Here is a 14,426-nt window from a genome sequence, read left to right as displayed (position 1 = left end):
CTAAACATCAAGTGTCCAGATCAAGCAGTGACTTCCAGCTCTGAGTGTTGAAGCCCATGAGGAAGTTAAAAAAACTGCAGTTCGTCGAGTGGCCACTAGAGGCGCCAAAAGGGAGCAAATCCCCATAGACCCACATGTTAAAAAGCCCAACTTTACAGCATCATTAAACATGTTTACAGCCTGGTTCAAAAAACTGTTTTGGTCTCAATGGTTTATTTCACTATTTATGAAAACTGTTACGACTAGATGGAGCCATTAATCACAAAACAGTGACGTCTGTTCATTAATAATGAGTCTTTGAAAAGAGTCTCTCCTTGTAGCTGTGAACTAGGAAATAAATCTGAACTTAAATCAACAGAAAACAATTATTTAATATGAGAAGACTCATCAGAATTGGTCATTAAAAACATGAGATGATGTGAAAGGAGGTGAAAAGTTGTGTTTTTTTATCGTCATTTCAACTTTAAATAACAGGTGCAGCACATAGTGAAATGAGAGGACGTCCCTCTGGGACCATGGAGCTGCATGAAGACACAACACTGAAAACGATACAAGGGACTGAAGATAAAGTGCACGTGTGCAAACTCAAGCAGACGATACAAAACTGTTCAGGCAGACGGTGCACCTGAAGGCAGTTAAAACTGTAACTGGAGTAACGACAATAGTTTAATGCTGCAACACAAACAAAAGGTTCACATCAAAGAGAAATGACATCAGCCGTGTTCCTTCTCCTTTTGTTTTTACTTGTAAAACTTCATCTGCTACTGAGGTCATGTAAACTGACCTCTAAAGTGTCTTTCAACTACCAGCTGCACCTTTAAACAAACTTAAATATTTTAGTAAATCAGAGTTTAATTAAACAAAATCTTTACCTGAAGTGCCATAAAACTGTGACCTTTTAAAAGATCCTAAAACTGGCACAGGTTTAATCTGAACCTTCACTCACAAATCTGTCCAAGTTAAAGACAGACGCCAACAGAAATTTTTTTAAAACAATTCCTACGGTGACATCAAATCACAAAAGGAAAGTATCTTAAATACAGTGTAAAAGTACTCGGCTTTTTATTTAGTGCATTTCCAGCAGGTTGTGACCAAGACAGGAACGTAATCTATCGTGGACTTTTCTGAGTCCATTCTTCAGAAATAAATAAATATAATTTAAAATGAAACTACAACAATGTAGTTAGTAGTATTTTCCAGTCGCTCCACATGGAAAATATCTTGTACAGTGTTTTTGGCTGAGAGACATTAATGAATTATTCTTCAAGTTGAACTTGATTTGAATGTCCAGTGGTCGATGGCCGAGACGTCTCAGAGCCACTGGACAGTCCTTCAACCAATCAGAGCCACAGAACTATTTCTGTGCACAACTGTCAGCTTTTCGTCCTTTTAAGTAATTTCCTGTCAATTTCTCAGGTGACGTGTATGACGACTGTTAAACCACGCCCCCAAGGGATCTGATTGGTCCAGCAGAATCTGTTCCCAGTGGAGAGAGTCCAGACTGAGATTTTCCAACCTGAGGTTTTGTGGATTTTTGGGCATCTGAGAAGCTCTTCAGACGTTTGGCAAAGAACTAATCGATTCTTCTTCAAGATCGTCCTGGTTGCCGTCAACAGCGTCTTCAGGTTGGACTTGGTTTGTGTCAGCGGGAGGTGATCTTGCTCCTGTTGGTCCTCCTCTCATGTCCATTAACAGCTTTTTTTAAGCCAGGCTCGCGGGCTGGTTGCATCGTGTTTGGGGAAGCTTTATACTTGACACTGAAAGAACAATTAACAGAACAAACAAAACGTTAGCTGACTCCTGGAAAAAGTCTGTACAGTGCAAGAAACAAGAGATTTAGGTTTAGGTTTGACTTACGTCTCTTTCTGACGCCGTTTTATGAAAAGATAAACACCAAGAGCTGCAAGGATTACAATGACAACCACGGCAATCACAAGCGGTACATGTGAATGACCACCTGATGGGAAAGAAAAGACATTTAAATACACAATCACAAGTGAAGTTGAAATCGATCTGACGCCAGAACTGTTCCCTTACCAAGATCAACGTCTGTCCCGTTCTTTGAATCTGGAGTTTGGTCGACTCTGGGAATCAGTGACGCATCTGTCCAGGTTCTAACTACGTCTGCATCTGGAAAAACAAGTTCCAACTAAATATATTGATTGTGGAAAATGTATTTTTGACAAACCAGTTATAGAAACTATGATTAGATTCGTTCCTGTCATTAGTTAGCGTTAGCCCACCAAAACTAACAACATGCTACAAACAATGTGGCTAGAAATTAGGTGAAGAACACAACATTTGAAGGAGCATCACTCAGACACTTATGCAGCCTCCATCATGGTCAGTAGCAAACTATGAAGTTAAAGAAGTCTCATCTAAGTACATTATAAGTTATAAGAGACTGTAATGTATTAGCATTTAGCAAACTTAAGTGGTAAAAATTACTTTTCAATGCTAAAATGAGACTGAGAAGGATTTCTGTTTGAAGACTTAATCAAAAATGGCCGTGAACATTAACCCTGATTCTTACCAACAATAAGCTGAACAACCGTCTCGCTCCCTAACATCGGGAAAAAACTTCCGTGTCGGTCTCGGCTCAAAATGCCTGGGCCGATTATTTGTCCAGTCCTGGGATCAACTCATCACTGCTCTGTCTCCCGTTGCTCTCTGAAGCCTATCTGCACCTGGCTGGTGCCTGTCATCGGCCATGGAGTTCCACACCTGCATCAGTTCTCTCCATCGACGCAGAGCAAGGGTGGATCCCCACAGCCTTGGACCCCTGGCCCGAGCCCCCAGGACTGACAATCAGCTTCCTGCTCCACCTTCCACCAGGGTTTCCCTGGTCAGTGCTAGATCAAGAGCAAATAAGACGTTAATCCTAAAATGACCTTTCCATCACACATGAACTGGATGTCACGTGTTTTACTGAGATTTGGAAGAGTGCCTGTGTCTCAGTATCAGCACTAAGTGAGTGACTGGTCGAGGAGGGGAATTACAACCATATTCAAGCAAGACTTTGACTGTAAACATCTGTCACAGGCCTCATCCACCAGTTTTGAGTCAGTCATGTTTGAGCTGGGTTGTTCTTGTTCTGTACTGTGCACAGTGATATACTGACCCCCAAAACACAGCACTCATCACTTCTCAGACTTCCTAGCTGAAATAAGTCCTAAGTATGATCCTGTTTTCATCGCTGGTGAAATGACTATATATAACCAATAAGTAGAAATCAGTCCTGACAGCAGTTTACTATTAATCCAGATTTTATTTATACTTGCTGGTACTGGAACGCATCATTCAAAATAACGTGGAAAATCAAAACTCAGTGGTAAAAGGACAAACTACAGGTGTCTTTTGATAATGTAAGGGACAGCTGGCGTAAGGTGAAGGTGAAAAACACTTTTCTGATACGTTTAAGTTCATTAAATTTATCATTCTCCCAGTGAGAAGATCTGAGGCCTTTCTAGGAGTTTGGATGTTCTCCCTGTGTCTGCATGGGTTTTGTCTGGGTACTCGTTGTTGACTCTAAATTGCCCCTAGGGTGTGAGTGTGAATGGTTGTTTGTGTTAGCCCTGCGATGGACTGGAGACCTGTCCAGGGTGGGGCCCGCCTCTCGCCAAGTGACAGCTGGGATGGACTCCAGCAACCCCCACATCCCTAATGATAAGAGGTATTAGAAGATGAGATATTTACAGAATATTCTCACATTTTTTGTCCTTTAAAAAAGAATAAAACTTCCCCAGTCAGATCAGACAGATTGGATCTTGCATTTTTGTGTTTTTCTTATTTATTCATTTATTTTGAAAAGCAGCCAAACATCAACCTGAACATGATGGTGTCTGGGTGAGACACCATTCTGGTGAATATAAGGACGAATAAGGATTTTCAAGCTGAAACAAGTTGTAAACTCATGTTAATAAGCTCAATACTCAATAAACTCTGCTCTTCAAGTCTGAGCCTGACTGGTCCAGTGTCTCAGTCTCCAGACAAACTGAAATCTGTTTCCTGAAGATCAGCCTCCACATTCTTTATTATTTTATAACTGGCAACACTGTCAAAGTTCACCCAGAAAACTGAAATCATTAAAGTTGACACATAAAGTCTCCATGTTGTTGGTTTGTTCACATTTACAGGGAGATCCTCGATGGTCATTTAGAAGTTTTTATATTATTTGAACCAAAAGCTGAATCTAACAGATGAAACCTTGTTAATAAACTGGAGCTGGTTGAGGTCAGTGGTCGGTGGAAAAGATTTCCAGACGCATTTAATGACAGAAACTTCACTCAGCAGGTATGTCGTCTTCTGAAGTTGATTTATCTTTTCTGTGCTTCCTTAGTTCTTCTCAAAGAGTCTCTTGATTTTAAACCAAAGCTAGATTGATATGTGAAGTTGAGATTTATTTTCTATTCCTTTGTGTCAGTGTGAAAGTGTTGATGCAGTTGTTTGGATCTTTGAACAGGATATTGGAAAGTTGGACAAACTATAGGTGACAAATGTGAATGTGTAAAATAATCCTAACAGGAGGATTCACAAAGGAAGATTTAAACTTCACTGTAGAGGAAACAGAAATGAAAGTATCATTGTCACAAAAAGTCAAATGCTCTGACTGCTGCTTTACAATAGTTTTTATGATTATTGTTGTTTTTACTGAAGCTGAGGCCTGGAGTTGTTGATACTGTGGCAAAGAGGGCAGGAAATACTGCATGAATAATGTAAGAGGGAAAAAGACCAACAATACCACCTGGGGAATTCCACCCCAGGAAATACTGCAACAGAATATGAGAGTAATAGAGATGTATTGCCACACTAGAAATTCCCTCTGGGAAATTTTGAAGGGGCTACGTGAGCTAATGCCGGGGGTACCATCTCTGTCAACATGGGAATAAGCACAGTTAGCCTACATTTAGCACAATTAGCTTACAGTTAGCACAGTTAACCCACAGCCAGCACACTTAACCCACATTTAGCACATTTAGCGTACAGTTAGCATAGATAGCCTAGATTAAGTACATTTAGCCTACATTTAGTACAGTTAACCCACGTGTCGCACAGTTAGCACACTTAACCCACATTTAGCACAGTTAGCATATTGTTTCCTGAAGATCTGTGTGAGAGAGTAATGCGCGCTTTCGCGCACATGTTTTTGTATCCTACTACTCTTCCTGTGTGTATTTGTAACTGTAATAACATAAAGGTACCTATGTGTTTGTGTGTGCATGTGGTGTGCTTACGTGCACCTGTGTGTATATCTGTAATCACAAAGTTACCTGTGTGTGTGTGTTGGTGTGTGTTGTTGTAACATTAATGTATGGGACACAGGGATCAGCTGTATTAACAGCAAAGACATCTGATTAATGAATTGGTCTCAGCTGTGGCCCAGAGCTGTGGCTCAGGGGTTGTCGTGGCAACTCACAGTGGTCGTCAATGACGACGGAAGCGCGCAGAGAAAAGAGCGAGATTTCCCCCCTTTTCACTGGTCTCACATTTGGGCTTACTGTGACAAAACGGTAGCTCCTGTCAGAAAAACAAGCAGACCGTGGGTGTCGTAAGACCTTCCTGAAGACTTTGATATGTTTTTTGTCCTCCTGGAGTAAATATATTGGACAACACTTGTGAGTTAAAGACAAAGGTCCTCTTCCTTTTCTAGAAAAAACTTTGCATTAGAGTGTATGGAGAGCGGACAGGCACTTTACCCACGAAACAGAGTCTTTTTTTCTTTTTGGGAAATTCATTGCAGTTTTCGCAAATTACGTCACAAAAAAATTTGTATTTCATAAAGAAAAGTAATAGCACACCAATCCCTATCGAGCTGCACATTTTGATATATAACTCGCCCTCCAGCTTTTCAAGTTGTAGGATAAGTTTAGCGACGAAAATGGGAGGAAGAGGAAAAAAGTAATAATAAGAAGAAATGTGCGGGATAACATTAGGGGCTCGGGGCTTCTGCAGTCTACAGTTGCTGGGTGTAGACTGGAGGCTCGGACATTGCCCTGTAGCCCTAATTTAAACCAATATTCTTCATTTATGTTCAAAAACTTAAGTAGGCAAGGAACTGCAAAAGGGAAAGGGTTCACACTTCAAAATAAAGTCCAAGCACCATTCAAATGGCATACTCCCCTACAATCATAATGCTTGCGGATTTTGTAACGTTTTTAAAGCTAACTGTACATTAACTTGTGAGGAATCATCTGTTTCATTTTCAGGACTCTCTGATTCTTCAGATGGAAGGTCTGTTCCTTCACTTCCTGCTCAGAACCATCACCAGTTTGGTTTTGTGTCTCCTCCTGACTCACTGTTCTAGAGGTAACTAATGAACAATACAAAATTTAAAAGGTCAGAGTTACATCTCGTCAAAATACATATGAATAATAAAAACCAAACACTCAACACTAATAGTTGAAGTGTTGTAGGTGCAATTATTTCCCAATTGTGCTCGAGCAACGGTTTTTGCGTTATTTGACTCTTCATTATGCGGCACACATTTTCAGTGGAGGACAGGTCTGGATTTCAAGAGGCGGTCTACCCCCAGTCTTTTACTACAAAGCCATAGACTACTGTTGGAAGACTTTAACAATGTGTCTGGACATCGTCTCCCTGAAATAAACTAAAGACGTTGCTTGGATGGCGCATATGTTGCTCCAAAACCTACCTTGGAGCATTAATAGTACCTTCACAGACACCATAGGCACTGTTACAACCTCGGCTCAATGGTTTGAAACAAAGAAGAGACCATAATCACATGGTTTTACTGTCAATTTCAACCCTTTTTATTTAGCTCAACTTAACCACCAGCAATACACAAGCACGAATGGTTTCAAATGAAGAGGGTTGACTGAAGGGGGTTGTGTGTGGGTGGGTATATAGAACCAGACACAAACTATACCACAGTGTCGGCCAATCCAGGCAGGTGCTCAGTCATCAGAGAGAGAGAGCACAATGACTGAGGCGGCCTTTTAACAATTAGACCACACCCCAAAGGGGTGGAGTATTCTGGACGGCCCACTTCTGCCAGGTCTGCGGGAGGGAAACTGCAGTGAAAGACAGACAGGTTACTGGGCCGTCACATCCACGAACACCACTCCACTAACCCTAAGGAACCAGCAGATTCAGATTCAGAAAGATTTCATTTGTGCCCAGGGGACCCAACAATGATGTAAGGCTGAGTGGAAAGTAAAACAGAATAAACCAATAGGAATAAATATATATATAAAATAAATAAACATAGAAATAACATGGGTACTAATACGCCCCCATACCATCACAGTTGCTGGCTCTTGAACATTGCACTGATAATAATCTGAAAAGTCACATTCTTCTGTAGCCCACAGGACACAATATCTATGATTTCCAAATCTATTTGAAATGTGGACACATCAGACCACAGCAGACTTTTCCACTTTGCGTCAGTCTGTCTCAGATGAACTCGAGTCCAGAGAAGCTGGAGGTGTTTCAGGGTTTAGTAAATTTATGGCTTTCTCTTTGCATGAGTTTTATCTTGCACTTGTAGATGTAGTGATGAGCTGTGTTAACTGACTTCTAAACTGCCTGCTGTGTGTCTGATGGATTTGTTTGGTTGTCCCAGTCTGAGGACAAACTGGTTCACTTGAATCCAGAGCTTCCTTGAAAATATATTTTGGTTTCCTCTTTTGATTAATGATGTTCCAGATCTCAAAATGAAAGAATTAAATGAAATAAATTTTATTAAATAAATGAAAAAAAAAAGAAATAATTTTTGAATGAACTGAACAATTGAGTCCCTTCAATATGTTTGTATGAGCAGCAAAAATAATCAACAAAAGTGTCCAGAGATGAAGTTTATGACACTAACTCAATATGTTCTAGTCCAGAACTCAACAAACCTCTGTTTTTCTTTCCAGGAAAGTCGGAGTCAGTTGATTCACTTCAACCAATTGTAGCAAGAGTTGGTGATGACGTTGTTCTACCGTGTCAAATCAAACCTTCAGTGGACGTTTCTGCAGCAACGTTGGAGTGGAAGAGGTCAAACCTCTTCGTCCTGGTGTGGCGTACTGGTGCAGACTTTAAAAGGCAAAAAGATCCGTCCTACAGAGGAAGAACATCTCTGTTCCCTGATGAACTGAAACATGGAAACATTTCACTGAAACTCTCTGACGTGAAGCTGTCTGATAAAGGAACGTACAGATGTTACGTTGTAGACATGAATAGAGAGATGTTTGTTGAGCTTGTTGTTGGTGAGTAGACGTATAAAGTATAGTCCTCTGACATCAACTCTGACCTGAAGTTGAGTTTCACTTCCACTGACTCTGGTTTGAAACATTTTGTTTCTCAGCTCCAGATACAGCGGCCTCACCCATCATCAGTTTATCAGGGATGGACAGAGACAGAGGAGGAGTGGTGTTACAGTGTGAATCCAGAGGCTGGTATCCAGAGCCTGAGGTGTTGTGGCTGGACGCTGAGGGAAACCTGCTCTCTGCTGGACCTCCAGAGACAGTCAGAGGTCCTGATGACCTCTATACTGTCAGCAGCAGAGTGACTGTGGACAAGAGACACAACAACAGCTTCACCTGTAGAGTCCAACAGAACAACATCCACCAGACCAGAGAGGCTCACATACATGTTCCAGGTAGAACACGCTTAGAGAACGGACCATGACATGATTTTAGTTTGACACAGTTTGTGTGTGATTGTGTAGAAATGTCATGTAACTCTGTGTGTTTTCATTTCAGATGATTTCTTCAGTTCTGCTGTTCCCATCATCACTGGTTTGGCTGTTAGCTTAGCTGTTAGCATCATGGTTATTTTTGCATGTGTCTTCTTTGTGTGGAGACAAAATAGAACCAGTAAGTTACAGATGAGTCACCACATTAATGATGTAAAACACCAACAAACGTCTTTTCTAGTTGAATTCAGCTGCTTTGATTTTACACAGAAACCAAGAAAAGATCCAGAGATGAAGCAGAAAGAGGAGAAAAGCTCCTGACAGAGGAAACAGTGAAGATGAAGCTTTTTGAAGAAACTAAAGATGTAAGAGACAAGAAGTAAAAGATTAAAGGTTTAGATTGATCAGTTTGAAGAAAGTTTGATCAGTAAACCTGCTGACTGATCATCATCCATCTGTCTGTCTGATAGCTGACAGAGAAATATGAGAAGATTGAAGAAGAGCTGCAGAAAACCAAAGAAGAACTGAAGAACAAGGCTGAAGAGATGGAGAAACATGTAGAGACGACACGACACGACACAACACGACACACAAGAACACAATACAACACAACACAACACAACACATAAGAACACAACACATCACAACACATAAGAACATAACACAACACAAAACATAAGAACACAACACATAAGAACACAACACAACACAACACAACACATAAGAACACAACACATAAGAACACATAAGAACACAACACAACACATAAGAACACAACACATAAGAACACAACACATAACAACACATAAGAACACAACACATAAGAACACATAAGAACACAACACATAAGAACACAACACAACACATAAGAACACAACACATCACAACACATAAGAACACAACACAACACACAAGAACACACAAGAACACACAAGAACACAACACAACAAAACACAAGAACACAACACAACACATCACAACACATAAGAACACAACACAACACACAAGAACACATAAGAACACAACACATAAGAACACAACACATAAGAACACAACACAACACAACACATAAGAACACAACACAACACAACAGAACACCACACATAAGAACACAACAGAACACAACACATAAGAACACAACACATAAGAACACATAAGAACACAACACATAAGAACACAACACAACACATAAGAACACAACAGAACACAACACATGAGAACACAACACATAAGAACACAATACAATACACAAGAACACAACACAACACACAAGAATACATAAGAACACAACACAACACACAAGAACACATAAGAACACAACACACAAGAACACACAAGAACACATAAGAACAAAACCCAACACACAAGAACACATAAGAACACAACACATAAGAACACATAAGAACACAACACAACAGAACACCACACATAAGAACACAACAGATGTTAGATCCCGGAACAGGTATAACAGCTTCTCCGTTTACTATAGGGTTATGGCTTCACGTCTGCGGAGTATTACTCCAACCGAATTCAATGATAGCACTACTCAAGCTGTAGGCGGGGTAACTCGCCTGGCTTCTAACCACCCTTAGTCCTGACGTCTGCCCCGCTTCCTCACGTCCCCCGGAACCGCCAGTCAGGGAGGCTTCCCGCAGCTGGGTCCGAAGTTGAGTCCCGTCAGTTGTGGTGGCTTACCCCTAATGGATCTGTGCACTTGGTACTTGCCAGGTTATAATTTAAAGGCTAGGCTGGAAGCCCCAGGGACATAGAAATAGTTTTAAGTGGAAACGACTAGTGTGACCAATAAGAGCAAGGTGTCGGAGCTACCATTAAGATTGCCTATTGTTTTACTGTCTTCAGTACCAGCAAAAAGGGAGAAATAATCGTCAGCAAAGACTTCTGACCTTTAGGGCCAAATTTTATTTGCAGGTTCAGCAATAGCGGTTTGCAACAGCTCAATTAATTCGATCAAGGATCAGACATTGGTTAACATAAGATATGAATATTTAAAATCAATTTAAACCTCAATCATGTAATACCTAATCAGAAATAAACTCTCTTAAGATTCTGTTCTAAAATCACTTAATCAAAAAAGAATTACTCATGATCCAAGCAGGTGAAGTAGGGGTAATGTAAAAATGTCCAAAACTGTCCAAAAATCCTTTTTTAAGTAGAACAGGCGTCGAGTGAGCCGCACGGCCGATGCGACCACACCCAAACCTAGTTCCTCTTACTGCCGCGAAAGGAGTTGGTAAAATAGGGAAGTCCTGATGAACGATGATTCTGTCCTTTGGTAAAAACCCTTAAATCATTCACAATTGTATTCCGAATAGGTCTCCTCGACTCCGTACAAAGTCCAAGAAATTGTAGAAATCCAAAGTGTGAAAGATAATCCAACTTCGTCTGCTAGGCAGGGGGAATCCAGACCAAACTCTTAAAAGCCAAAATAGTACTGCGAGGGAGTTGGCTCAGTCCGCATGCAGCACAGTCTGCGTCCGAGGTGATGTTCCCGTAGTATATTTCTGAGTTACATCTTTTATACTCTCTAAATCGAGACACATCCTATTTTCCACACATCATTATGACTAACCATTCCCCCCCTACTACTTTTATCCAATAAGGGTGTTACCCCCCTGACTCATTAATTAATATTAAGACATTAGTTCTCTTTCTGTACTTTTCCACTAACCATGCGCTTGGACATGCCCTGACTTGCTTTTAGGCCACAAAGTTTCAGTTCCCCTTTTTATCCCCACTGCTGGCCCTCTACATCCTGTTTATCTTATTCTGCTCATGATTTCGCAACACTTAGTTACACTGATTCAATTATTATTCATTTTACATCCTGTGTATCTCAATTACTTTACTGAAAATCAACATGTTTAATCAAAATCATTCTCAAATCATAGTATTGTCTCTACTCATGCTGTTAATTCAAGTTCCGATCATACATTTAGTACCATGCTCTTAAGCTGTTGGTTGGCTGAGATCTCAACTCACTTGGCACAGAACACAACACATAAGAACACAACACATAAGAACACATAAGAACACAACACATAAGAACACATAAGAACACATAAGAACACAACACAACACATAAGAACACAACAGAACACAACACATGAGAACACAACACATCACAACACATAAGAACACAATACAATACACAAGAACACAACACAACACACAAGAACACATAAGAACACAACACAACACACAAGAACACATAAGAACACAACACACAAGAACACACAAGAACACATAAGAACAAAACCCAACACACAAGAACACACAGGAACTTAACACAACACACAAGAACACACAGGAACACAACACAACACAAGAATACAACACAAAACATTAGAACACAACACAACACAACACATAAGAACATATTTAATCTCATCTTCTCTTTCTGTCTCCTCCCTCCTCATAATGAAGAAACTTGTGGATGTAGAGAGAGAAACACAAACACACAGAAACATCAACCTGCAGCACTTTTAATTCAATGTTTATTGGACTTTTTCCCCAAAATCATAATTTATTGGAGAGTAGTTTCCAACTTAAATCAGAACAACAACTAAACTAAATTTTTCTCTTCATGTTTCTCCAGAGAGAGAAATCCAGTACAGATGTTCTTCTTTTTACTAAGAATCATCTGCTGTAACTTTTTATTCAGCTTTAACAAACATCCTTCCTGAAAACAGCCAAACCTCCCACTAGAAACATGATGTTAACTAAGAGCAGAAAGACTTGTCATTGTCTGTCTGTCTTTGATTGGTTTCTAAAGCTCCTCATGTTCTAGGTCCTACCTCCTCATCACATTTATGTTTAATGATGAAAAGTTCTCTGAATGATTGAGAGATAGAACATGAAGCTGACTGATGTGAAAGGACTAATCTGTGGATGTCGTCTCCTCCCAGTCAGAGAGAATCAAACCTGAACAAACACAGAACAGCAGCAGCTCAGACAGTCAGGAGACGTCAGGAGACATCACTGTGTTCGTTAATCCCAAGAGCTACTTTATCTGTCTGAGAAACTGGTCTGATCAGGTGATGTTTCTCTAAGAGTCAAAATCTATTTTCTTTATTTTATTTTCATAGAAAATATTGATGCAACAGGTTTAATAGACACCAACATTCATTTGTTCCTGTCTCTGTGTCTCATTCTTCTTCTTGTGTTTCATTTCCGTCCTGCAGGACAAACCACTGGGAGGACGTCAGTTAAAAGTCCTGATCAACAATAGGGAACCCATCACAGCCACATTTGATCCATCAGTGGAACTCAAGGCTGGAAAGGATGTTTATGTGAGTCTTTGTAGATGTTTCATTGATGTTGTTTTATTTTCCATTTTCTTACTTTTCCTTCAGTTTTTCTAATTATTATTTTCTGACTGTGACTCTGTGACCTTTGATTTACTACATTTACAGATATACCATCCAGACCATAAGCCTCGTTTTGCTGTCTCTGGTTACCTGGTGTTGAAGGAGCTGAAGTCCTGGAAGTCTGGAGACAGAGTCCAGGTCTTTCTGCAGTGAAATAGTTCCCAGTTGAACTCCTTCAATAAAGTTCAGTAATCCAGCAAACAGCAACATTATAGATGAGAAATAGCACGACTCAGATCTTCCTGCAGAAACCACACACTGCAGAGAAAGTCTCTGGAAACACTTGGCTCCATTTTATTGGATTAGTCAAGTTTGATGTGAACGTTGGTTTGTTTAAAGACTTTTACAGGATGACGTCAGTGTTTTATGTTGTTAAAATCTGACAGAATTAATATGTGAGTGTTTTACCTTTGTTTTTTGACACGTTTGACTGTAAATCTTGATATAATAAAGACATATGATCATTTATGAACTAGATGATGATACAGATTTTCATTTCATTTACATTGAGAAGCTTAAATGTTCTTACAATTGAATAATACAATACAATATTAAAATAAAAACTTAAAACTGCCAGTTCTCTATGTTTGGTTATTATTTATATTGTTTGTATGTTACTCTGGGGTGAGGATACAGACCCTGGTACCGGTAGCGGATGAGGATTAAGGATACAGGACTGAACCATGACCAACACACACAAAACAAAAGTTGTCTGTGTAGTTTTATTCTTGAAAGAAGTGAGAAGTTCCTCTTGTGTTTAATGGAGTGGATACGTATAAATTCTCAGGTTAGAGACTGATGCTGTTAACACAAAATAAACAGGACAAACACATTCAGCAGTTTAAAGACAAATTCAGCTCTTGTACCAAATGTCATCCAACACAACAGAGACACACAATGAGTTCAACACAAATTGTAATAAAGATAATCAGAAAGAAACTGGTCAAAATCAAGCATAGTGTGTTTATGTCTTTCTTTGTTTCCTGAATATACTCAGACTTAACACGTTTAAACAGTCAGGACAGTTCAGGAGATTCTGTCTCATGTTTATTGTCCCAACCACCACAACAAATTCCTCATATGTCCAAACATACGTGGCCATGAAGATGATTTTGATTCTGAGATTCTGCAATTTCTGGTGAAAATGTTGTCATTTTGCTGCATTTACCATCAGGTTCAAATAAATAAATAAATAAATAAATAAATAAAAGCCCCATGAACTACATTTTATTCATGGCCATGAAATTCCATGCACACATGTGTCCTGCTAAGATTCACTGAAACCAACAGGACGTCGGCCATTTTGCTAGATGGTTCAAACTGTTGGTTAAAAATGGTTAAATGGATAAAAATGTCTTAAAACCCTGAGTCTCTGTCACACGGTCTGGACATTACAT

General features: G+C 39.8%; 1 protein-coding gene across 1 annotated transcript; it reads left to right on the top strand.

Moving 5' to 3' along the window:
- Positions 1-2,710: 2,710 nt before the first annotated feature.
- LOC125005598 (butyrophilin subfamily 3 member A2-like) lies at positions 2,711-8,463 on the top strand (the record flags this gene model as incomplete). Its single annotated transcript, XM_047581089.1, has 4 exons — positions 2,711-2,845; positions 6,207-6,231; positions 7,803-8,213; positions 8,312-8,463. Coding segments are annotated over exons 1-4 (723 nt in total), but the record flags the coding sequence as incomplete, so codon positions are not given.
- Between the last annotated feature and the right edge of the window lie 5,963 nt (positions 8,464-14,426).

Source organism: Mugil cephalus, chromosome 1 (genome assembly GCF_022458985.1).
Source record: "Mugil cephalus isolate CIBA_MC_2020 chromosome 1, CIBA_Mcephalus_1.1, whole genome shotgun sequence".
NCBI lineage: Eukaryota > Metazoa > Chordata > Actinopteri > Mugiliformes > Mugilidae > Mugil > Mugil cephalus.
Note: the sequence above shows the minus strand (reverse complement) of the source record. Positions and strands in the feature narration are given on the sequence as shown.